The sequence below is a fragment of the Phragmites australis genome, chromosome 2 (assembly GCF_958298935.1).
Source record: "Phragmites australis chromosome 2, lpPhrAust1.1, whole genome shotgun sequence".
Classification (NCBI taxonomy): domain Eukaryota; kingdom Viridiplantae; phylum Streptophyta; class Magnoliopsida; order Poales; family Poaceae; genus Phragmites; species Phragmites australis.
This window is the reverse complement of record NC_084922.1, coordinates 3,952,888-3,977,487: the sequence shown is the minus strand read 5'-3', so window position 1 is coordinate 3,977,487 and position 24,600 is coordinate 3,952,888. Positions and strand designations below refer to the sequence as shown.

General features: G+C 42.6%; 4 protein-coding genes and 1 non-coding gene across 6 annotated transcripts; 2 read left to right on the top strand and 3 right to left on the bottom strand.

The window, feature by feature from the left end:
• The first annotated feature begins 1,542 nt into the window (after positions 1-1,542).
• Positions 1,543-6,274, top strand: LOC133895227 (protein EXECUTER 2, chloroplastic). The gene is made up of 11 exons (XM_062335384.1): positions 1,543-1,862; positions 1,936-2,052; positions 2,212-2,277; positions 2,631-2,737; positions 2,827-2,908; positions 2,994-3,710; positions 4,395-4,515; positions 4,591-4,742; positions 4,823-4,897; positions 5,117-5,209; positions 5,775-6,274. Exons 1-11 carry the CDS (start codon positions 1,629-1,631, stop codon positions 5,874-5,876), a joined length of 1,866 nt encoding a protein of 621 aa, XP_062191368.1. The 5' UTR covers positions 1,543-1,628; the 3' UTR covers positions 5,877-6,274.
• A 367-nt stretch (positions 6,275-6,641) lies between these two features.
• TRNAE-CUC (transfer RNA glutamic acid (anticodon CUC)) lies at positions 6,642-6,714 on the bottom strand. Its single transcript has one exon. It is a non-coding gene; the product is annotated as a tRNA-Glu (tRNA).
• A 222-nt stretch (positions 6,715-6,936) lies between these two features.
• LOC133895237 (probable glycosyltransferase At3g07620) lies at positions 6,937-10,646 on the bottom strand. Of its 2 annotated transcripts, none has more exons than XM_062335394.1 (7): positions 10,287-10,646; positions 9,759-9,881; positions 9,521-9,559; positions 9,370-9,438; positions 9,134-9,267; positions 8,357-8,705; positions 6,937-8,187 (listed from the first exon to the last, which is right to left on the bottom strand). In XM_062335394.1, the coding sequence occupies exons 1-7, from the start codon at positions 10,557-10,559 to the stop codon at positions 7,507-7,509; spliced, it is 1,668 nt and encodes a 555-aa protein (XP_062191378.1). In that variant the 5' UTR covers positions 10,560-10,646; the 3' UTR covers positions 6,937-7,506. The 2 variants fall into 2 exon arrangements, with proteins under 2 accessions (XP_062191378.1, XP_062191383.1); XM_062335399.1 differs by having other exon boundaries at positions 9,134-9,264.
• A 2,248-nt stretch (positions 10,647-12,894) lies between these two features.
• On the bottom strand, positions 12,895-15,278 carry LOC133910306 (uncharacterized). The gene is made up of 2 exons (XM_062352808.1): positions 15,253-15,278; positions 12,895-14,245 (listed from the first exon to the last, which is right to left on the bottom strand). Exons 1-2 carry the CDS (start codon positions 15,276-15,278, stop codon positions 13,228-13,230), a joined length of 1,044 nt encoding a protein of 347 aa, XP_062208792.1. The 3' UTR covers positions 12,895-13,227.
• Positions 15,279-18,263: 2,985 nt separating this feature from the next.
• On the top strand, positions 18,264-20,600 carry LOC133895219 (large ribosomal subunit protein eL42z/eL42y). Its single transcript, XM_062335378.1, has 4 exons — positions 18,264-18,408; positions 19,843-20,022; positions 20,149-20,223; positions 20,312-20,600. Exons 1-4 carry the CDS (start codon positions 18,406-18,408, stop codon positions 20,369-20,371), a joined length of 318 nt encoding a protein of 105 aa, XP_062191362.1. The 5' UTR covers positions 18,264-18,405; the 3' UTR covers positions 20,372-20,600.
• The last annotated feature ends 4,000 nt before the right edge of the window (positions 20,601-24,600 follow it).

The following is a 24,600-nucleotide window of genomic DNA, read 5'->3' as shown; positions in this document are numbered from 1 at the left end:
TTTCGAGCCCCGTAAAAAGTTCCACGACCACTGGAGTGATAAGCTTTGCAGATATGATAAGAACTACAGTAGGGAGATGTACCTTGGTATGGATTCTTTTCTAACAGAGATTCTTTTCTTTTCCATGTGAGAAATGGCTATAGAAGTCAACTGCAGGAACATGGTTGCCATTGGATGGGTTTCTAGATCACATTTGAGGTGAGGATAATATAGCTTCTCTTTGATCTTTTATGTTTTCCATCTTTTCTCATTCACACGTGGTTGGCATATTTTAGCAAGTCGGTTGGTGTATCATGGATTGACAGTGATCGATACATTCTAGAGATCTTATTATGTATTCTACATAGTCATATTCGAGTCTATTATCCAAGAATTCCTTAAGAATTCACCTCTTTATTTGTCATGTACTTTTGATACAATTTGGTTTTTAAGCATTGAGCAGTAAGTAGTGCCTTCATTCCATCTCCATAGCTGTTGATGCACATCCGTGTTCTCCATCAATTAGATTGCAGTGGCGCAATCTTGAGTGTTGATACATGATCAAAGTATTGAACAGAAACCACAAAATAATAGCGTGGGTATTATTGGATAAGCATATGGTATGAGTATTATTTGATAAGCACTGCAATTTTTAGTTGTGCTTCATGACTAATTTGGTTTTGTTCATTTAATGGTTCGAATTCTAAAAGATTAGACAAAATATTTTATTTTTTTATGATCTTATTTAGAAAAAGGATGGTTCATACATGGTCGCCACCATTGAGAAGCAAGAGATAGCATTACCATTTTTTTTTCATATTGTCCTCCTCATGGATATTTTCTAACTATTGGTCCAGGCTGTCTAGGATTTTGATGGAAGCAGAGGTAAATAGTTGTAAACATACACCTGTCACTTGAGGTTTATTGAATCAATTGTCAATACAAGATTTTCCTACCTTATATCCCACTATGTTCCTTTGATAATAAGATGTTCCTTTTTCAATTCAAGCGAAATTAATTTTCTGACAGACCCAAATTCATCATGACAATCAACAAGACACAAGAATAGATCATCTTAAGCGTCAACATGTACCTCCTCCAACTAGTATTCTCTCATAACTAATTATATGTCATGCTATCTAGAGCCAATGTCAAAAGAAACATCAAGGTCATCACCGCCCCGAATAACAATAAGAAAAATGAGCATCCAAAGCAGAGTAAGTCGTGCACTAAAAACATCATCTACAGAGAGACCCTCACACTATAGTGTATTTAGTGTTTAAAGTGATTCAATAATATTAATAATATTATAGCTTGAAAGGACGGATTTTAGAGAAATTAATAATACTATCATACGTAAATTTTTTTATTCTCGTCACAAAATTTGTGTACCCTCCGCTGCAACCTCCACTTCTACGAAGTAAGAAATCAAATCAGTTTCTGTTTCGAAAAGAAAAGAGGAAAAAGCAGTAGCAGCCGCGGGCCCCATCTGGCAGCGTGTGGGCGAGAGCACGCATTGCAGGTGGAGGTTGCAAAAACGCGGACCGGCCCCGGCCCCTCGCTCGCTCGCTCGCTCGCTGGCCACTTCATCCTTATCTGAATCGCCTGCCTGCCAGCCTCTGCCCGCCGTGCCCCACCCACCCATCCTCATGTCCCCCGCGGCCACCGCGTGCGCCACGCCGGCGGCGGCGCGCCCGCCCCTCTCCGTCCCGACCCGTCGCTCGCCGCCGCCCGCCGCCCGTCCGCCGATATCCGCCGCCCGTCGCGCCACCTGCTGCTTCTGCACCGCTGCCTCCGCATCGCCCTCCACCTGGGACTGGACCCGATGGAGCCGCCACTTCGACGAGGTCGACCAGGCCGAGAGCTACGCCTCCCTTCTCAAGGTAGTCATCAATTCATCATCGTCGAGCTACTAATTGAACCAATCTAATGATCGCTCCTGCCCCGACCGCGCAGTTCCAGCTGGAGGAGGCGGTGGAGAACGAGGACTTCGCGGAGGCCGCCAAGCTCAAGAGGGCCATCCTTGAGGCCACCGGAGACGATGCCGTCGCCCACGTCATGTCCGAGCTCAAGGTCCGTTACTGCTGCTGCTGCTGGCACACTGTTTCATCACTGATTTTGCCATTTTGGATTGAGATGTATCAGTTCTAATGTTCTAGGTCGATTTTGATTGACACGTGCCAACTATAGGATTTGTTTTCTCTGATTTCTGTCGCTCTTCTCAATTCTCAGAGCGCTATTGAGGAACAGCGGTATCAGGATGCTTCGAGGTTGACAAGGCTTGCCGGAACCAGCTTGGTAATTGCTAATTCTCTCATCACAGATTTCTATTTCTCGATGCCTTTTTATCCACCGAGTGCATTTAACACATAATTGTTAGCCTTCTAAAGTCAGTTTTAGCACCTACCATGCTGAACAAACTATTTATGTGGTAAATCACCAATCTCCTGCTAACATGGTAATGGGTGTAATAACAAAGCATGGCCGATGATAGTGCTCCTTGTCCTTTGGTTATTTTAAATGAAAAGGTATCACTGTGGCTGAACCAAGACTGGCCAAAACCATCGGCTGTCATTAAGAAAGGCACTTTTGATGTGATCCCACAGGAATTGGTGTTGAGATGGAATGGATTCTAACATTTTCCGTTTCAGGTAGGTTGGTGGGTGGGATACGCTAAGGACACAGATGATTCCATTGGGAGAATTGTGCGGATAAGCCCTGGTGTCGGGAGATATGTGGCTAAGAGCTACAGCCCAAGGTGCGTTTCTCGTAGTTTTTAACTTATCTAAATCTGTCAAGTGTCAAGATGTTCTACAATTACAACTTACCAAATACTCTTTTGTGCAGACAATTGGTCACTGCATCTTCAGGGACTCCATTATTTGAGATTTTCCTCGTTAGAGACGACAATGAGACGTATACAATGAAGGTGCACTGATGAAACTGATATACATCTGAACTACAAATATGTTATTCCCAAATTTGATATTTGTATTCACAAAAAAATTAGACAGGTGGTACACTTGCGACCAGCAAAAGGAACTTCAAGTGCATCGTCCATGTCATCAACAACTACAGAAGGTCCAGCTAAAGTAGAAATTGAAAGCTCATCAGAAAGTAGTGCTGTATCTGATAGTGTTACAGAGGAAGCAAATACAGATACTAAGTCAAAAGGAAATGAGGATGTTGAGGAGAAAGAACAAGATGCTGGTAGCACCAAGGATAGTAGTGTCGAAGGATTGAAAAGTGTTTTGAATTTTTTCAAGTCTCGGATTCCTGAATTCAAAGTCCAAGTAATAAATGTAGATGTATCTGAGGAAAATGAACTAGCTGCAAATTCATCAGAAGAATTAGTGCAAGATGATGTGAAGAGCATATCAGAAAATTCGTTGGAAGAGACTACCACTGAGGAACTCCAGCAGGAAGATGTTCCTGAAGAAGACATGGATGAAGAAAGTAAAAGTACGGAGGTGAAGCTTTTCATCAGTGGAGTGGTTCACAATAAAGAAGATGCTGGAGCAAAATCATATGTTCGAGTTCCTGCTGAAATAAATAACTTGGAAAAAGACTCCTTTGAACTGTACATTCCTGGAAAAGGTTCCGATCGAGATCTGGCTGAAACAAAGGCCGCAAAACAGAAAGTTGCAGATATGGCTGCTAAATTAGCATCAGAGCTTATGCCGTCTGATGTTGCGAAGGCATTATGGGGCACAACCAAGAGTTCTTTGAAGGTAGGAATGACATCAGTTTAGCTATATATGTATGCAACTTTGAATATTTTGTGAATATGAGATATACTCGGGTACACTAATGTTTTGTTCACAGTTTGGGCGAAATCTTATCATCCCTTCACAAAAATCCTGAATCTTTCTAAGCATTAAGGACACCCATGCCATTCTAAAGGTGTTTGTCCCTAGTTACTAGATGTGCTAGTTTAGGGACTCTGTCTTTATATGATGTACTGGTACATCAATAAGCTTTGCATGCCTTCCGGTATAAGAAAATATGAGTGCTTTGCATGCCTTCCGGTATAAGAAAATATGAGTGCTTTGCCTTCTATAGAAAGGTTAATGAAAGCTGGGAGGCCCCTTGAACTGGCTGGAACACTGGTTCCAAGAACCTGATGGTCTCTGGATTTGGAAAAAAAATTTAACAAAAAGAACTACTAGTAATTGCTGTTAGCACCAATTAGTGTTCAAGATCTTATTTCCTCCTTAGATTGTGGGTACTATGAGATGCTATGTGCTGATAATTTCTCAAAGAGCACCTTCCAATCACCCATTTCATCTTATCCCAATTAAGGATAGTCTGATGCACCTGTTGTGGTAACTGTCCAATGTCTATGCCACCAGTTCTCCAAACCATGTTTCCATTCTTGCAAGCAAGTTAACTGACAAATTGTAGAATAATTGCAGATAAATAAAGAAGTTCAGGAGCTTTTAAGGCTAACATTAAGCAAGGCCCGAGTCAAGCTGACCGAGAATACCATTTTCAATCGGATCATTACGGACACTAACAGCACAGATCCATTTAATGGTAAAGTTTGCTCAGTTAAATTAATGACCTGTGTTTTAATAGTCTGACAGTTGGATTTCTGGGCTACACATGTAGGTCTCTATGTGGGAGCATTTAGTCCATATGGACCCGAGATAGTGCAGCTCCGTCGGAAGTTTGGCCACTGGAACAGTACCGATGACGTAGAATTTTTCGAATATGTTGAAGCAGTAAAGTTGACTGGTGATCTGAGTGTGCCTGCTGGCCAGGTTTGCAGCTTTTTTTCTTCTCTGTTACATTTCTATATACAGGCTCTCATGTTTTTGCTACTGATCAAAGTTCGTCACAGATAACATTCCGTGCTAAGGTTGGGAAGGGCAAGCATCTTGAGAATCGTGGCGCATACCCAGAGGAATTCGGAGTGGTAATTTCTATCTGTGGATCTGATTATTTAGTTAATGTTTCTCTTAACATAAGACATGTTATGTGATGATTCAGTTCTATTCTGACAAGAGAAAGTGACCTGCTCTAGTAAGATTGGCAGGTTCTGTCCGGACACTCCGAGCATAACTTAGTGCTCCCGAGCCTTATGTCACATGCAGCTTTCTCATTCTCAGTATGCTTTCATACTTCTTTTTTGCAGATTGCCAGTTATAAAGGTCAGGGTAGAATAGCACAACCTGGATTCAAAAATCCCCGATGGGTGGATGGTGAGCTCTTGGTGCTCAATGGCAAGGTAAAATGAAGTACTCAACAGTGTTTCTTTTCATCTGCAGCTGCAATGCTCTTGAAATTGATAACTACCACTAAATACGGACATAATGTGCAACCTGACATGCTGTAACTTCAAATTTGGTCTGTGAAATTTCTTGTGTTAGTTTTAGGACTTATAGAACGGAGAGTTAAGCTGGGATTTGGACCAAAAATGTTGTATGTCACTGGAGGAAATTAAGTATAGTTTAAAGAGGAATAGCTCATTTATAGTTCATGTAGCACAATTTGTCTTTTGAGATCATTTTATGGAATAAATGACTCCATTCCACCAGAGCTATGCTTAGGCTGATACTTCTAAAAGTGGCCTCCATGGATAGTGCTCCTGGTGCCCCAAGTTTTTGTTCGGTATTTTTGTGCAAATTAGAAAGATCGCATGAAGGTGTTTGCATATCAAGACAACTACAACTTGACAGTAGAGGTCACTTCACCTTTTTGAACCGTTTAGGTAGCTTACCTATCCAGCTGTGTCTATCAATGAGTTTGATCTAGTTCAAGATTGCCCTTGACATGCAATGTATATTTTGCAGAGTACGATCCCACACCTTGGAGGTGCGGAGCTTGGTTTCCTGTACAGCGTACTTGAGCAGAGTTTCCTAGTTCTCTTTGACCGACTTAATCTTCCTGAATGATGAGACTATATGCCAAAATGAGCTGATTCTCACATGCAAATTGCATAAACACTGTGGGAGGCCGGCCCCAGTTTCAAGAGATTGAATAGGTCACCTGCGGCTTTTTCCCGCCCTCCCTGTGTGAGAGAGATGCCTGCCTCTTTTCTCTTCTCTGACTTGAGAGCAGCCGATCTTTTTGACTCTTCAGAGTATAAGGGAAAGCTGACCTTATTGGTCTAAATTAACGGAACAGAGTTATTATATACCCTGTTATGCTCCTGAAGGTATAGATATGTATTTGGTATTTTGGTGTGAGCATGACAGTTTTGCGAGTTTTTTCTTCGTTGTTGCTTTCAATAAGCCAGGTTGGAAACCAAGTTAAATAAGTCAATTCTGGTGTTTTCGTGATGTTACAGATATATGAGGTCTAATGCAAGTTTTTATTTTCTGGGCATAGGGTTAACTCAAAATTCAAAAAAATAAACTAAAGATTCACTTTCATTCAATTAAGTTATGGAAAAAACGAACTAAGTGGTGATCTAAAATTACTCATGATGTACTCATTTGTATCCATAGTTATGAGTTATGATGACGCATCAAGCTGTACGTTTTCCCGCTTATAATTTGCGCATGGTGCTGTCCTAGATCTTGATAATTTGATGTCGAGCTCTGGAAAGGCTAAAAAAAGGAATTAGAGATGGCGTAACGTTTTTGTTACCCCGTCCAATGGCTACTTCGGCGTGAACAGCATCATCCAATGGCTGGCAAACCACGGCTTAAAAAAAATTCCGTTGCCGGGACTCGAACCCGGGTCTCTCGGGTGAGAGCCGAGTATCCTAACCAGCTAGACTACAACGGATTCGCTATGCCCCTGTGTGAGGTTTCTTAGTATAATTTCAATCACTCCGTCCGACGTTCAAAATCTAATAAATTGTATGGAGATCAATCGTATTTGTCCGGGTCTAATTTCAGTGTACGGGAGAGATGTTCCGAGTGGATAATAGGCAATGGCCAGGTGCAGGACAGCAAACACGAGACGCTTAAAGAACACTTGCAGGAACCCGTGAACAGAACACACAGAGAGATCACGGCCTCACGGAAGATGATTCTCTTCAAAGGGTGAAACAAAACATTAGATGCGACGCATTTACATCCTTCCACGCAGAAACGTAGCTTCCCTCCTTCGCCAGTTACAAAGTTCCCAGTCCTCAACATCTTTTCTCAGGCCCCATTAAAAGATGAGCGAAATTTACAAACAGTTACAAAAAGGAAACGTTTTCACAAGACTACCAGGACGAGACCTATCTTCGATTCTTCAGCTTTTCGTCAACAATTCTATCAAACTTATCGATCAAGAAAATTACCAACAATGTGAAACTCACACCCTAAACTGCTCCTAAATGCAACTGTCTATTATCCACAGATTACGGCAGGTTCTCTTGTCAGATTGATATTTCCACTCAGCACCTTCACCGAGGAACAAAGCTGCAACAACCAGACTACCATCCAAATCAGGCATCACCAGAAATGAGTGAGCCAACAACCATACCCAGTCATGTGGACGACAGGTGCATCCTTCCGACCAAGGTCACACCAGAAATGAATCAGCCAACAACCATCACATGTCTGAATTACATGTGGATGACAAGTGCTACTCTATTTGGATCTGATTTACCCTGCTAAACCAAATTGAGTGTAATATCATGTGGAAAATATCATACTTGACGGGATTTGCATGCCATAGAAAATGCTTCTGCACCCTTTTCACATTTGACTGCATGGTTATGTATCGAGTCTCTGGTATTGCTAACAGGATCTCCTTCAGCTTAGGTACATCTCTCTCTGATACGACAACAGAGAACGCGCTCCAGTTGAGTGCATTGTCAAATGGAAGCACAAAGTTATCAGCAATTATTACTGGAACACACTCATAATATATTGCCTCAACTATTCTTGGACTGTTCACCTCATATCCCATGGGACAGATACAGTACTTGCTCGACTTCATATGCTGCACATAATTCCTCCTCCTAGTGATTCGCTGTGGCAGCCGACTATATATTCTCATATCTGGATCCTTTCCTCCCCAATATTTGAGAAGTGCAGGTCGAACTCGACCGTGCATCTGTCCTGCAAAGAAGGCAATGATAGTTCTCTGTGCAACTGGCTTCCCCCCAATATCTCTTAGAGGTCTTCTTGGTGATCTAAGAAATGTTTCTGGAAGGGAAATATCTTTTCCACGGATGAAAACTCCTTCCGACGGATCTGCATTACAGAGAGCTTTGATGGTGTTTTTCCGTAATTCATTGTGCAATTTGGTTGTATAAGGCCCCTGCAAGAGAAGACCAAAGGTCAGAAACAAAGTACTATCTTCTTTCATATGTAAATCTTTAGTCTCCTACAAAAAAACTGATCAAAAAACAAGCAAAAAATGTTATTAATTAAATTCTTATTTTAAATTGTCATTCAAAGACGAAAAATATGCTGAGAAGAAAACATACCCAGTCATGGCAAGCAACCAAAAAATGATCAGCTCCTTTTGTCCTATTCCAATATGGGTACTTGGCAGAGATCATATCTATGTAATTTTTTAGAAAGATAGACAGTGGCTCAAGTGTATTCGAGCCAGGCACATAAAGATTGTGCTCCATTTGACGAGAGCTATATGGGAGATAGAATAAATGAGCTCTGTTTGGGTCTCTCAGAACAAAATTCTGGTTCCCCTCCATCAATTTCATAAACCATCCCTCAGATGCATAAATGCCTTTCAACTCTGGTGAATGAAAAATAGGTTTGACTCCATCATGATATATAAAAACCTTAAGAAGACTCTCCATCAGTTCATAACTCCTGGAAGCGTGAGTTAAAAGCTTTCAATAAGCCATCTTCTGAAGCAAAACAGCTAAGGAACAGTTCAACATACAAACAGTAGCATGATAAACTAGAAATAGAAGGTGTCATATTAGGAACTTAAGTTATCATTGCAGCTTCCTTTATTTGGTATTTCTGGTCATGTACTATGGAAAAGGATGGTGGGTGCCAAAATTGCACGACATAAAAGGCAAATCCAAAAAACAAGTACTCCAATAAGATACAAAAATGTAACTAAGTGATCATTGTGTAGTGCAAATTAAAAATTGATTATATTTATTTACAAAAAGACAGATAAGAATGTTATTTACCATTTAATTGGTCATTCGACTCTCCGCTAGGAGCCTAGGAATCATGGAACGCATGAATTGCTGGCCAGACAATATGAAGCCAAACCAGAGCATTACCTTTTAAACATGGACACGTTCCGGAACAGGGGTGCATACAGATCGGGATCATCGGATATCAATGGTGCATTAGCAATTTCTTTCTTTGCATATAAAAGCTCTTCATCAGCTGCTGTTGACCAAAGCGGTGCCTGCTAAATTGACAATCCAAGAAAAGGATTCTTATGATTTTGACTCCAAATACTAAGAAACTGAAATCATCCTAAGAGAGGCAAAGCATAAACTTCTGGCCTTACAGATTTGGTATTCATGTCGTGTTCTCCATTGACATCAGAGCTCCTCGTAGGGGAGCCACTAGAAATGGGCTTCACAAGTAAGGAGGTTAAGACTTAAGATTAATAAATCATAGTTGCTACAGGAAAAGTCTACCCTTAATTAGACACACACCTCTTGGAGAAAAGGGGCCGATTCCTCAGGTGGATTTCCCTAAAGTATCAGTAACCTTGTTAAAAGGCATTAGAGAACATATGGTTTCCTATTTGCATGAAATTGAAACATAGCATGCTATGCTTAAACTTCACTACGCTTGTACGCCCAATAGAATTTGGTTCAGAAGAAACCCATGCATATCACAACATGCAATGTCATTTCTAGAAGAAATGTTAAATTCTGCAAAGATCGATACCTTTATCAAGGGTTGCTCGGGTTCCTCCATTGAACCATCATCAAAATTCTCTCCAGGCGATGGTGAAGGGACCAAAAACATAGATGGGGCTGGGGCTGGTGCAATCCTAGATGACATATTAGTCTGAAAAACAAACAGTTCATTTTATGCACTCAGATCCAACTGTATCCCATTCGCCTGTTTTACAAGCACGCTGAGAATGGAAGATATTTTATAAATTATTACTACATTAAAGTTCGTCTGAATTCCAAAATTCTCTTAAAACTTTCCACTGTTATACCAGGTTCACACCCAATGTACTCGGGACTTTAAAAGTTGCCACCAAGTGGACTAGTAGAGCATCGTGTCACATTTGCGCTTGAAATTCCTCGCAGTTTGGTCAAATTTCTCCATGTAGACCAAAATTGACCGAATTTTAAATTAAGCTCAGAGAAACAAGCACCATTTAGCCATGAAATTTTTCTTTCCAAGCCTCCACACTACAAACGCAGAAAGCTCAAATATTTACAGTAGAAACTCAGCACGCACCTCGAGGAGGAAAGGAAGCTGCGCTTCGGCCGGCGACGGCGGGGAGGAGGCGCCCGCGAAGCGCTCCGCCGCCGCGGCCTCCGCCTCCTCGCGGTTCCCGTCAAGGAGGGGTCCCACGAGGTAGGCGCGACGCCGGCTAGGATCCTCCGTGGCCGGGGCAGCGACCAGGACGAGCGCGAGCGCCGCGACGGCGGCGCACACGGCGACTATGTGGCGCCGGGAGAGGAGCTTGCGCGGCAGAGGAGGATGCGCCAAGGCGGGGTGGTGCGGCATTGCGGAGGCAGAGGTCGCCGGTGACGTGGTACGGACATTGGTGTTGGAGAGTGCGGAGTTGAGAGGACCGATGGGCCGTGACGTCGGCGAGGGGTTTCCCTGTCGTTTGCGTGTCTCAGGGACTCGGGAGAACAGCGGTGGGTGGGAATTGACGGCGTGTTTGTTCTTTTATTATTGATTCTAACAATCTAGGTTATAACTTTTATAATTTAAAATTTAGATTGTTACAATTTAAACTATGCAATCTAAAATAAATAGCATTATATTATTATAATCTTACTTCTTTCTTTCTCCTACAAACTCGCTCTCTACATAACACCATCATCATCACCGATTGTCACGGCTCTAACCATATTTTCCAATTACGACAATCTCATTTTGCTCTTCTCCAACTACTCTACCGATTTCACTCACTAGATTGCCGCATCACCATATCATGACACAACTCGGACTCTTCACTCTTCCACTCCCTGTTTTTCCCCACTGTTGTGAACGGCGGATCTGAAGGCAACCGCATTGCTGAGAGGCTCTTCACTGTGCACCGTCGCAACACTGCGACCCTGCTGCCATTATTGGGCAGTGTTGCTACCTTAGCTACACCGGCTACGCCTAGTTCCACCACCACCGAGCCTATCATCACTCGCCTTTGCTCCCCACCAATGGCACCTCAAAATCTGCCACCCCACCACCGACACTCCTCTGACTTTGGTCGGATCCACCACCTCCTCACTTTGGTGAGCCCAACTGCAACTTGAACCGGCAAGAGCTCGGGCTGGTGGGAGATTGGATCGGCATCAAGAGGGAGAGAGCAAAGGGAGTAAAAAAATGAAATATTATATTTGTAATGATAATGGTAGGTAAACATGTGACACAATCCATAATCCAGAAGTAGTATTTCTCTAGATTATGGCATAATCTATATCCAGATTGTAGAATCAGCTTGTTTATTTTCAATTCTGATTTTAAAATCATAATCCTAGAATCATAATAAAAAACAAACATGCCCTAATTGCGAGTGCATTGACAATAATCTTCACACAATTTAACACGCAACTAGTATAATTCTTTAATGTGTGTATGAAATAAATAAATATTGTAAGTTGTATATCAATAACAACTTATATAATGGTATGAAAGTAGTATCATAGTCCTAAAATTTAGCTTAGTTGCTTTGTGAAACAACCACCTTCCTTTTTCTTCTCCAGGTCACTAAAATTCTAAGTAGTATTATATGAAACGATCTGTGAGACAACTGATATGTATCAATGTACTTGCCCTAACATTTTTTCTGCCCTAAAAGAAAGCTAACAAATCATTTGCTTGTTGCATTTTGTAAGAAGCATACTTGATCAGTTGATCTTTGGGTCTGTGATTTTCTTTCTCGGTAAGGTTCCTTTAGAGAAAAGTGGAAAACAAATTTCGAATGAACAATTTAAACAAGGGTAAAAAATAATTATGTAGAATCTGAATCTTGCATAGAAATTTTTCTACGGGATCTTTGCTAAGAACAAAGGGAAGAGGATCCCATTTAGCATTTAGCCATGATGCAAACAATTTTGACACGCTAGTGGGAAACGTGGATTGTATTTAGTGTTTGATGGAATATAACATTAGAGAAACGTGAACTGTTTGATCTTTTGGATCTATCGAACTCGTGCTTTTATAGCTCTTGCCCCCCCCCCCCCTCTCTTCTCCATATCATGAAAAATCTTGCGTGGCAATACATGAGATAGATTACAAGACAATCACTTTACGTGCCCTGTGGACTGATTTTGGTGGTGTTTGTTCAACATGCTCGGTGATGATTATCTTTTTTACTACTAGCATTGAACAAGTGTTAAGGTAATGTATGCATGGAATGGAATGCAGATGTGACACTGATATGAGATTTTTCATATTGGTTTTCACTAATATAGTATTAATAGGGTTCACCAACTGTTCACCTTCCTTTTCCCTATCATTTTCTTCCTCCTCTTGACACAGAGCATCTCCACCCCCTGTTGCCTGTGCCCCGCTCTCCTGCTCTCATCTTTGGCGGCTCACTCCGCAAGATCCAAGAATCACCAGCTGCCACGCTAACCGGTCTCTTTTTTACATCCTCGCCCCGACCTTGCTCACCGACCATTCTCTGCTACCCTGGTCGGCGCCACTGCACCACCTACAAATCGCAACCACCGTCAGATTGACCTGCCATCATAAACTTATCTGTAAGCCTACCGGACTTCGATAAGCCCCTGAACTTTAACCCTGAACCATAATCTCACTGGAGTCGGAAAAGAAGCAACACGAATCTCGGATGAATAGAGGGACCACAAAGTCGAGTATGTAGGTGCTTCAAAACACTCGATTAAATTATAGCTTTTCCGTAATAGTAACACTCGTACCAAAGCGTGCTGGTGTGGCCGCGCAAATATACGCTCATGGATGCAATGATGCATCATGCTCTTACACGCGTATGCATGCTGCATCGAACGGATCCAAATCCCATCTCTCTCCCTCGCTCATACGGATGGGTCATACTTTTGGAGTAGCTACTAGATAATTTTTTGAGCTGTTGCTGACGCGCATGGCTGAATGGTGCAGAATCTATTCATGTTGTCACGCGACGCGACGTGAGTCACCTGATGCGCTCTGGCTCTCTCCCGGAGCTAGGCGCGCGGCCCGTTAGCTAGTCGTCGAGGCACCAGCAGTAGTAGTCCGGCGTGGAGAGCCGGAGGAGCTCCTCCGGCGTCATGCGCTCCAGCTCGCGCTGCCTCCACGCAGGGAACGCCTGTTCCGCCCTCGCCGCGTCGGCAGAGTCGCCTTCGCCCTTGGGGTGCGGCAGCGTGCTCATCCTGCGGTACAGACGCATGGCGGCGACGCAGTCCTCGTAGGGGTGTTGGTGCCCCGTTTGGATGTCGTAGCCGAGGTTCGTCTGCGTGAGGAACCTGAGCGAGTTGCTGAGCTTGCTCGTTTTCATCAGCTGCGGGTACGTGGCCGTGTCCCGCTTGAGGTACGCCGGGTAGTCCATGCCAAGCGCGTCGAGGTCGTGGTCCAGGCCGTGGCCGACCAGCACCCTGGCTCTGCCACGGCTGGTCCGCACCTTCCAGGGCTGCTCGCCGTTGAGCAGCAGATCCTGCACACGCCGCTGCGCCTGCTTCACCGTCATGCCGTCGCGGAGGTGCTCCGGCCGGATCCCCGTCGTCTCGTACCGGTAGTGCGTCACCGGGATCAGCGGCTTCACGAAGGTGTCGAACAGGACGCGCTCCTGCTCGTCGATAACGCACACCCGTGCGCACACGTCTAGAGTGCCGTCGCTTCCGGCGCCGACCATCTTGCAGCCCAGTGCGAGCGCTCGTCCTCCTCCTTGCGGCTGCGGCTGCTGGTGCTCCAGGCTCAGTCTGGACACTGAAGGAGTGCGGGAGAGCTGGCACTCGGCGCGGTGAGCTCTGAGCGCGGCGGCGGTGGAGAAGACGCCGAGGCAGAGCGTGCATCCTCGCGCGGAGAAGGCCGCAGCGCAGTGTGCGGCCTTGGGCAGCGACGAGCCGCCGACGCCGAGGTGGTCCCTGAGCGCCTCGAAGGAGCGGCAGTGCTTGCCGCAGACGGCGCAGCGTGGGTCGTGCGCCGAGTGCCGCGCCGACCTCATGTGCTCCACCAGGTGCTCCATCCTGTTGAACTGCCGGAAGCACGCCGCGCACCTGTGACGCCTGCGAGAAAAAAAAAATCGCATTTGCAAGGTTAAGTTAGAAACATCCATGCAGTGCATGTCTCAACGAGCAATGCTGCACCAATTTGAAAGCAATCGAACTCATTACTAATCTATATTTATACTTTTATAAAATACATGAATTATGATAGAATCGAACGATCTTCATCGTCCGTCTAAGTTAATCAAATAGTTATCATATAAAGTTAGACTCATTTCTCCTTCCAAAAATATTTTCAATCTTCCTACCTATAAATCAAAGGATTAACTCACCATTATTCACATAATTAATTCTATTATTTTTCTTCCATACATATATGCTTATTATTTGTCTTACATACCTTTATAGATAAATTTCTCCTGTGTAGTTACTAGTGAGATAAAAAATGTGGCAAGTCACATTTTGCGTTGGACAAATTGCATGTCACAACCATGATAAGATTTGGCCAAGACCATGTGCCTTATAAAGCGCTCAATGCACAGTTGTGGATACGAAGCAAGCTTGACCGAACTTGCTTTAACTTGGAGGGACGGAAAAAAAGTGGCATCAAACCAAAGAGAGACTTAAAAACTACAGAGTTCTCATCTCTTTTGATGAGAAACCAAGATAACCCACTTGGTGAGTCATTCAGATACTTAAAAAAGAAAATGGGAACATTGAGGGTAAACGTTCCCGATGTATTATTAAGTTGTGTATGATTCTCTAACTCAGATAACTTAGGTAGGTTAGGGGAAAGAAAAATTTACTAACCCTTACCTATGTATAAGTTATCAGAACTATTTATTTACATTGAAATCTGTATTAAGGTAAATAAAAAAATACAGAATAGGTGAAAAAAATAAACATTAGATAACTCGTGAGTTCTTTCCTAACTGAGTTGCCTTTGCCGTAGGGTAGCCGAGTTCTTTCCTACCCAGCTACTAGACCCGTGAGAAGACCATATTCAGAATGTGCGCAGGCAGAAAGCAGAGCAGGCGAGAGAAGGAAGAGCAGCAGCGAACTCTTACCCCTGAGCATCTGAAGAGCTGTCCATCGTCAGTTCGTCAGCAACACAACTAACTACTGGTTGATCGATCGACCTGTCGGTGAAGGCTGCACACGGGTGCCTATTTATATGCAGAAATCGGGAGATCGAATCCGGTCCTCTATCGGCAGTGTGTTGTCATTGTGATCTATATCGATCAATGTTCCATCGCCGCGAGCGACAACAACAACTGCTGCTCACTAGCTTTACTGTAGCTCTCTGCAGTGTGTGGCTGGTAAATATTGTTCTGATATATTGTGATACTGCTTATCTGCAACTGCACATCACACTTTATTTTCATGAGATGCAGTAACATTAGTACCGGCATTATCAAGAGAGTTTTGAATGCATCTTATAAACTATCGCTACAGTTCTTTGTTTTTGTCTCTCTTTAGTTGCTGTCTGCCTGCAAAGTAGTGAATCAAATTCAGAATTCTGCAAAGGTATAGAATCTCTCTGAAAAATTTGCGCATGGTAGAGTGAAATAATACAGTTGCTCTGCAGGATTTTCACATATAGCACCAGACCTTAATTCATCTGCAAAGTGCATAATACTAGCACTAAGTGTCAGCTTTCTCTTTCTCTAAACTGAAGTATCGCCAATAAAGGTAGCTGCAACAGCATTTCGTCAGTTATCACTAGGATACTTTTTTCTTTAGCTGCTTTATACAAAGTTTTGTGATAGCCACCTTGCAAAGATAAAATGATGCCGTGTGCATAGGAGGAGCTTATAATTTTATATGTATACAGGTTCGCTGCCTTTAGTTGATCTGTACTACTCTTTGTTGATGCCTAAGTCCTTTCTCTCAAGAAGCTCCGACTGCCTTTTGTCAGTAATCCAGTTTCCCACAACTTTATTTCTTCTCTCAAGTTGCAGTATGTAAAACAGTTATGATGTGATTGGTTGGGTGGCCAGCCCCTCATTCAGGCTTGCCGGATGCAACCTATTGCACCCAACAATTCAATTTCCCCCCTCTGCACAGGCATCTAAACACCAGCTCACACATACAGACTAAATGGAAAAAGAAATCCTTTAGGCTTTATGGATAGATTGGAAACTGCAAAGTTCAGCTGCCTTTTGGGGTTGGGTTTTATAATCACCTGCAACTGAGTGCAAAGTATCAGTATCATGTTGTTTTGGTCACATTAAAACAACAGAAGCCTGATTGTCAGGGAGCACAAAACTTCACCTGCTTTAGGGAGGAAAAGAGAGGGATTCCCCGGTCAAAACGAACTGTTTGAAAAAGGCAAGAACAGAGATCGATCGAAATATTCCGAGGATTCAGACGCAATTCCCATCCGAAAGAGAAAAAAGGCGAAGAATGCCGCTGTGACAAATCGTTGGCTCGATCTTTTGGCCCAGGTGCGCAAGGGAAGGATATGCTGTGAACATACCCGTGCCTTGAGCTTTGGGGGCGTTGCTGTGATCTAGATGGAAACCGGGCATATATCCTGATCCTGATGTGTATGTATGTAGCTGGTGGAGAATGCGAGTGATGATGCTCTGCTTTCCTTTGATGAGTCATGCAGAATAGATTCAGTATGCAAAGATATTTAGGGCTCTTTGAACGCAGAATTGGAAAGAACGTAGAAATAGAAAAAACACATGGATATGATAGGTGGCGGTTGGAAAATATAAGATTGAAAAACAGAGGAAAAATTTCAAAGTTGGTGTTTGTATGAGCACGGGACAAACACAGAAATCTGCCTCGATACTACACAACGAGAAGAGAAAAATGTGCTCGGAGTGAATTCTTTTTTCCTGTACTTTTCCATTGAAATCGAGCCCAAAGGAATTTTTTTTATGTTATTCTTTTATGTCCATTCCTATAAACCAAACAGATAAACAATGAGCACAAAAGAAAATGTTCTATTTCTATGATTTTCTACGTTTTTTTCTACAAACTAAAGGGCCTTTATCGGCTTGCAACATGACGCAAGTACATATTCCATCTCGATAGGAGGAGGCTAGTGTTTCTTGGCATATAATGTCATGCATTCGAATTCGATGAGCTGATTTAATTGGTGAAAAAGTTCAGACACTTATTGCAGATTGTGGATGTGTTTTAACGAGGGAAGGGGTATGACAAAATAGTGTCGCTAACGCACATGCGTTCATTCGGTCCTGATAGATTAGGTCAGATGTTAAGGTTATCAAAATCGTAGATTCTAAATTGAATCGAAACCTTTCAGTAACACCAAATTGCAAATCATATAATCATAACTATAAGAATCATAAAAATGTAAATTTTACTGACAAGAATCATAGAATCATTCCAATCAATATAGATCGTAAAGTCGTAAAATCGCATGACAAAATCGATATTTTGACAACCAGCAGATCACACAATGGATTTGTGAATTATAAGAATAAACTTTTAGATTAGGGGTTTTTATTTTGTTTCAAGGCTAGAATCTATAATAAAAAATAAAAAACAAACATGACCAAAGTATATTTGCAAATAGCAAAGCCAAGGAATTGGCCTATGGACCCAGCGGACAAGGATCCTCTGATTTCACACGAAGTGAAGTAGGTGATTTTACTTCACTATGAGCGGTTAGATCCCCAATAAATGGGTAAGTTTTAGGGCTTGTTTGGTATAATTCTCATTTATCCAAATTCTCTGTGAATAGTGATTGTCTAGAAAAAGAGATTCTGTGGCTGAAAATGATTCTCTAAAATAAAATATATAGAAGAAGTGATTATGTACGGGAAGTGAATCAGGTGAAGCTGCTTTTTTCTAGCTCCTAGCTTCTAGTTCATTTTAGAGAATCACTCTCACGGATTCTACTCATAAAGCTAAAAACTGAAAACTGCTGTTTGTCAAAGCTCCCACTAATTTCAGCTAGAAAGCTGCTCTAAAAACTCCGCCAAACAGACACTTAATGCTACAGGATCTCGGTGCTAATCACCTCTAACGAAATACTGTTCCCTTCACCGAAGTAAGAGGTTTTGGATCCGGGCCCGGCCTGTATCGGCCCACCAGGTCACAAGTCACAGAAAGCCCAATAAGCCCGGCCTTCTCGCCTCGTTTATCTCCCCGCCGCGACTTCCGATAGGGTTTTCCGCACCCGAGCTCGCAGGCCGCCGCCGCCAGGACGCACCGAGCGAGGAGGAAGCCACATCTCGGCAGCCATGGTCAGTGACCCCACCCATCCCCTCCTTCTCCATCTCAAGATCCGGTACTCTCTTCCCGTCCCGCCATTAGCCCTTTGTGTCGATTCGGGACAACGAGCGGTTCGTTGCTTCGATTTCGTGTCACGCGTAGGCAGCTCTTGTGATTGGTGGGTAGGGTAGGTATGGTTTGAGCAATGGTTCACGCTTATGCTGTTCTACTTCGGGCGGTTCGCTTGGCAGGTTTCGCGTCTCGCGTGGTGTAGCTTGTGTGCTTATTCGAATTACTAACATGAATAGTGCGGAGGCTTTGCTGCTTAGAATATTTTGCTTGCGGTATATGATGCGTAGCTTTTTTCGGTTGCGCAATGATCGAGTTAAAACTTAAAAAGCTCTGGATTTTAACTGCTGTCATTTGTTACCACCAAATTCGTGCTTTACTAGGATGGATGATGGATTATGTTAGGTGATGAACTAATGGTTGGATATTTAGTCAAGGGAGATGATTAATGGTTATATCCATTTATAAAGATAGTGGGTGGTGGTATTTCGATTTATTAGAGTCCTTTTGGTTTGAATTGATATGAAGACAAGGAACTGATTGCAATTATATCCATCAAAACTGAAATTTGCTCCATGTTGGGCACTCCATTGCCATAGTTCCTTACATAGATTAATCAAGAAGATGGATGATGCTATTTTATGTTCCTCTTTTGCATGATTCATCTTTTTTTTTTGCTGTTGCACGTCTGTCGCGTCATAAACTCATAAATTGATGATCTATTGTATGTTAGATTTAAGCTCCATGCTAACAAACACACCATGCTTAGCTGTCAACCAAACGGAATTACTGAAAGACACGTTGCACATAGTATTGAGAAGCCTTGTAGTATAAACATTGAAAGACTTTATGATGCTACGATCTGTTTCCTTCTTCTGATTAGACCGGCTTAAGATAATGGCGTGGTTCATTTCTTGTATGGAAAGAGCAGGATTTGAATTACACTGAATGAAGTTATAAGTTAATCATGATAGTCATTTTGGAATTTTTCACTCTGTTAGTACTTATTTGCTAGTATCACCAAACCATCTCGTTTGATGTTTGTCAATTTACCAAACATGTAAATAATGTAATGAAATATTTGAAACATCAAACCTTTGTAATGTGATGTTAATCTTCATAATTATGTATCATTTACTTGCATCACTAAAAAGAATTGGCGCCTCTTGTGTTTTGTTCCATTGTCCTGTGCCTTTTTATATGCTTGCAAGCAAGTAATTCTTTTCCTTTGCTTCACCATTGCATATCCTTACATTTGAAACTAGCTATTTTCTATTGGGAATAAGGTTTTGGCGAGCAATTGTTGTTCCTTGTTCATATGCTTATTCAGTATTTGTTTTCTGCTCATGTGTATCTTGACTCTTCTTTTGGACTACGCATCCGCATTCATTTTGTAGGTGAACGTTCCGAAAACCAAGAAGACCTACTGCAAGAACAAGGAATGCAAGAAGCACACCCTTCACAAGGTTACTCAGTACAAGAAGGGAAAGGATAGCCTCTCTGCTCAGGGGAAGCGTCGTTATGACCGCAAGCAGTCAGGATATGGTGGGCAGACTAAGCCTGTTTTCCACAAGAAGGTTTGGTCGTGATCTCTCTTGTCTTAGCAGATTGCCAGGATAGCTACAAGTTGCTTCAAGAATCCTACACCTTGCGCATTTCTTTACCTCTGGTTTTTAAAAAAAAAATACTTTTGTGGATTTCAGGCCAAGACAACAAAGAAGATTGTGCTGAAGCTGCAGTGCCAGAGCTGCAAGCACTACTCTCAGCACGCGATCAAGGTATTTTTGCCTCTGGTTTGTTGTGATTTGTCAGCTTCCTTCTGTATTTGGCGTTCCGAGGTATCTAACACCTCCTCTGCAACTTCAGAGGTGCAAGCACTTTGAAATCGGTGGAGACAAGAAGGGCAAGGGAACGTCTCTCTTCTAATCTGATGATTGGCATGTTGTCCCACTATCAAGTTGTCTGTCAGAAGTTACTGTTAAGAACGTTTTACTTGCTCATCTCTTGAGATGAGATGCATCAGGTAGGATTATGTCTGTCTGGAACAGTAGCATGTACTCTATGATTATCGTTTGCATCAGCTATATTTGCCAGTTCCGTTTCGTAATAGCCCAGTGAATCCATATTTTTGCGGATGAGTTCCGATCTTTGTTGTCTTCTCAGTTTTCATGGTTTTTTGAGACGAGTACTCTTCTAGTTTTGTGGACTTTTTATTAGCATTGGTTTCTAGTAGAAACATGGAGGTGATTATATGATGAACCCCTTTGTTGTGGCGTATAAGAAGTTCTCCCTAAAATTAAACAACCAACATCATCAGTCCTTTGTACGGGCCAACTTTGCAATAGCTGCGGCTGCAAGAGCAAGGCTACCATGGATGGGTTTATCTGAGAAGGATGACTGGGCTGGAGGCCCATCGCACTGTGCTACAAATCTGGAGAAGTTTAGTAGTACGCCTACAACACCCTGGAGCACGAGCATGCAAGTGATCAGGGAGGATCTAGGGTGGTCGGACGAGTCAGTTGAGCCACACGATCCGAGCGAGGAAGGGACACGGAACATGCAGAGCAGGACAAGTGAGGGCAGGCATTAGGTCAGGTACGTACACTGGCTCACAAGCTGCACGCCTGCTTGGCTTGGCTTGGCTTGCATAACACAGTCCTAACTAGAGATATCTATGGTTATGCCATATGTCAATTGCAGTTTCGATTTTGACCATCATTTTTTTAATTATTCATTTCATGTTCTTAGTTTTAAAACTTGTTAGCTCATGTCACTATTTGGATCGAACCAATAGCATAAACCAAATAAATTTATCAGTCCAACCGCTGCCACTACCGACATGAATAAAAAAAAGTTACGAACCAGTGACATAAACCTAATAATTCAAATAGCAGTAAAAAACCTGAAACGATAATTAAAACAGCGGCATAAATCTAAATTTTCCTATTAAGTAAACCAAGAAGCCAGTCCGTGAACTCTCTACCTGTCAAGCAGCAAGCAGCCGTCGTCGCCACCTCCTCTTGTCGAGCCGTGTCGTCATCACGGTTCACAGGTGAAGCGAAACCAATGCCGCTGCTGCTGCTGGATCGAGTGATCGACCAATCCTGGCTGGATTGAGCTGCAAGCATGGACAGATCACAGATAGAGAAGATTTCAATATTGCATTGCACTGCTCATTTATCTTCTTTCTCGCCGAGGGATACTACCCATCCACCACTTTTTTTATCCCAAAATCTTCAACAACCAGCCCTGCATGCATGCCTACTTGTTTTCATTAATTCATTCAAGATACAAAAAGATTGCAGAGGGTCTTGTCATCCAACATACCACAAGGGCTCTAGCTGTCCAGTGCACGTCCGTCCACCTTTATATCCATCATCTATCAGACCCCTGCGTGCACCACATGAACTGAGTGAATATATATCAGCCAACCTAACACAATACCAACACATCGAGAAATCTCACATGCATCACCTGGTCACTTTGGAACCCGGGGAATTTCCTGTAGCTCCTAGCTCGGACAAGAGAACACGAACGCGTGGCGTCCAATTAACCATGTATCACAATCATGAAATCATCAGTAACTAGTAATAATTAGTATGTAGGATAATACAGTGGATATATGATACTTATAAACATATACTCCATTCAATCATAAATAAAACTTTTAAAATTTTTATTAACAACAATAATTTTTAAAATATTTAGTTTAAATTTTTTAAATCATATGTATATATTTATCTTAAAAAATATTTTTATAATATAGCAAATTTAATAAATTTTGTAAATATATTTTAATAAAATATAATGATTACAATTATATATTAAAGATCGTGTCTTATCAAGTAATCCAAACCAGCTAAGCCTGTGTGCCTCATAGAACGAGGGCACCGTCGATCTGCCGACGTTTCTTTTCCAACAAACATCGTACTGTGCATGCATGCTGCTCCCTGGATATTCTGCTCCTTTAGGGCATGTTTGCGCAGAGGCGTTTGGATTCAAATCGACAGCGTTCAGTTCAAATTTAAATGATATTTCCAATAGCAATCCTTTAATAAGGGTATATGTTTGCATGGGCCGGCGTATTTGCATTCGAATCCTAAAGGTACTGTTTAAGTTCATAATAAATCTCGAAGATTCATAGTAAGTACGACCCACTTCCAAACAGTACCCTCTTCGATTACTTTCCGTTCCAAATACGTTTACATCATCGACGAGCACGGCTTTGCAGTTAGTAGCAGATTCATCTCCTCAAGCATCGATCGCCATCACATCCATCCATTGATCCAAGTATATATAGCCAGTCTTCTTTCTCGTGACCACGAGCATAATGCATCCCAAGACCATCAGCTGGTGGCAGTGTCAATAGCATAGATGAAAATATCAAGCCGCGGTGCCTTACACTTTGCCCGGCCTTTTTGTGCATCCAAAAGTGATCTCCATGACCTTGATATTTCTTTTTGGAAAGAACAAATCTAGCTCACACTCGGTCCATCACACCCCAATTAATTTCATGCAGTATTATGCTTTCCACGTGTCTATGGATGCTTTATAGGGCCGGCAAGTTAATCGGCAATTGCAAATGGGATCCCTTCGCCGGACAAGCCTGCTGTGCCTCCAGCTCCGCCGAGCCTGTGGTTGGTGACGTCAATTTGAAGTCTTCTCGACGGTGCCAGGCGTTATGGCTGTCGATGTTCATTCAATGGTCCATATGCGGCTAGACGGGTGTTTCTGGTCATTGGTTTTTGCGGTCTGGGGAATGGAAAGGTTCATCGTTGGCGTACGTTGCTGAGTTCGGCTCGTCAACGCTGGTAGCGACGGAAGGAGAGGCAATGGAAGGAGGTTTAGAAAGGTTCTTGGAGTCATTGTCTGTTTTTTTTCTTGGGATGTTCTTTTCTTGATATATGAATGAGATCTCTTTCCCTTCACATATATATACACATAGTAGTGCTATTTATTATTCTACACCTATTAAATAAAATTTTAATAATAACCACTGAATCACGTTTTAATAGATGTAAAATAATATGCTACACCTAAGATGAAGAATAACATTTGTCTCTCTCTCCCTCTCTCTCTATATATAAATAAGAGCATCAATAGTGACATGCAAAACCACCGTAAAAAAGAAGCCAACAAGATGGAACTCTTTTGAAATGACATGCCTAGTTTTAACGTGGCTTCAAATTTACAAATCCTTAAATCACTTGTCTTGAACCATAAGATTTAAGAACCAAACCATTCATATCAACCCCTATCTAGCCCACCCTCCCCTGAACCAACTTCACTTTAGGTTTTGCTTGATTTAAGTCACCGTATCTTTTTAAAACTTCTGTTTAAAATGGCAGTACTACATGTGTTGTCACGAAGGCAAAAAGAAAATTCAAACATTTTGCCTACCTATCCGACTTAAATGTCCTCGCGCTGTATGGAGGCCGCGGCCATTATTGAATCCCACTTAGTACAAATAGGATTTATTATCGATACTCGTGAGACTACTGTTGGGCTCTACATATTATAGAAATATGTTTATGTGTCGGTTTATCACCATCGGTTACTAATAAGTTGATAGTAATGTGGTATCACTATCGGTTCATAAGCCGTGCGAAAAATATCCATCATCGTAACTTATGAACCGGTAGTGATAAGGATCATTACTGTCGGCCGATGATTTGAGTCGATACTGATGCTCAGCTCCATCATCCTTGCCGGCTGAAGCTATCGACCGACAGTGATATTGAAACATCACCGCCGACTGATGGTATGAGTTGGCAGTAATGTGTGTACATTATAAAATAGTGATCCTTCCTCCTTAAGCCTAAGTACAACACCGTCTTTTTTGCCCCAGCGATCTTCCTCGCCCTCATCGACGCACCACCGCTTCTGAACCCTGTCCATCCAATTCCATTGCTCGGTGAACTTCACAGTGCCACACCTAATATTTTGTGTACGCTAGTTCGATCGTAGCCCGTCGTCGCCTAGTGCTCTACGAAAGCCGACCGGCCGCCACCGCGAGCTCGCCCACCTCCCCAACAAACTTTGGGCCGTGAGTTGCCTCTACCTGAGCCGAATGCATAGTGAGCTTGACCACAGTTCAGGGAACCTCGTTGTCCCCTTTCCTTCCACTATCTCCCTCTGCAGCATGCTATCGTCGT

What these genes read in the sequence shown, in the direction of transcription:
- LOC133895237 (XM_062335394.1), bottom strand. Translation starts at nt 10,559, where the DNA reads ATGCCGCACCACCCCGCCTTGGCGCATCCTCCTCTGCCGCGCAAGCTC. An exon ending in CGGCCCCTTTTCTCCAAGAG is followed by an intron (nt 9,439 to 9,520) that starts GTGTGTGTCTAA and finishes TTACTTGTGAAG; the next exon opens with CCCATTTCTAGTGGCTCCCC. An exon ending in ACGACATGAATACCAAATCT is followed by an intron (nt 9,268 to 9,369) that starts GTAAGGCCAGAA and finishes TTGTCAATTTAG; the next exon opens with CAGGCACCGCTTTGGTCAAC.
- LOC133910306 (XM_062352808.1), bottom strand. Translation starts at nt 15,278, where the DNA reads ATGGACAGCTCTTCAGATGCTCAGGG. An exon ending in AGCTCTTCAGATGCTCAGGG is followed by an intron (nt 14,246 to 15,252) that starts GTAAGAGTTCGC and finishes TTTTTCTCGCAG; the next exon opens with GCGTCACAGGTGCGCGGCGT.
- LOC133895227 (XM_062335384.1), top strand. Translation starts at nt 1,629, where the DNA reads ATGTCCCCCGCGGCCACCGCGTGCGCCACGCCGGCGGCGGCGCGCCCG. An exon ending in CAACCAAGAGTTCTTTGAAG is followed by an intron (nt 3,711 to 4,394) that starts GTAGGAATGACA and finishes GAATAATTGCAG; the next exon opens with ATAAATAAAGAAGTTCAGGA. An exon ending in CAGCACAGATCCATTTAATG is followed by an intron (nt 4,516 to 4,590) that starts GTAAAGTTTGCT and finishes CTACACATGTAG; the next exon opens with GTCTCTATGTGGGAGCATTT.
- LOC133895219 (XM_062335378.1), top strand. An exon ending in AGCCTGTTTTCCACAAGAAG is followed by an intron (nt 20,023 to 20,148) that starts GTTTGGTCGTGA and finishes TGTGGATTTCAG; the next exon opens with GCCAAGACAACAAAGAAGAT. An exon ending in ACTCTCAGCACGCGATCAAG is followed by an intron (nt 20,224 to 20,311) that starts GTATTTTTGCCT and finishes CTGCAACTTCAG; the next exon opens with AGGTGCAAGCACTTTGAAAT.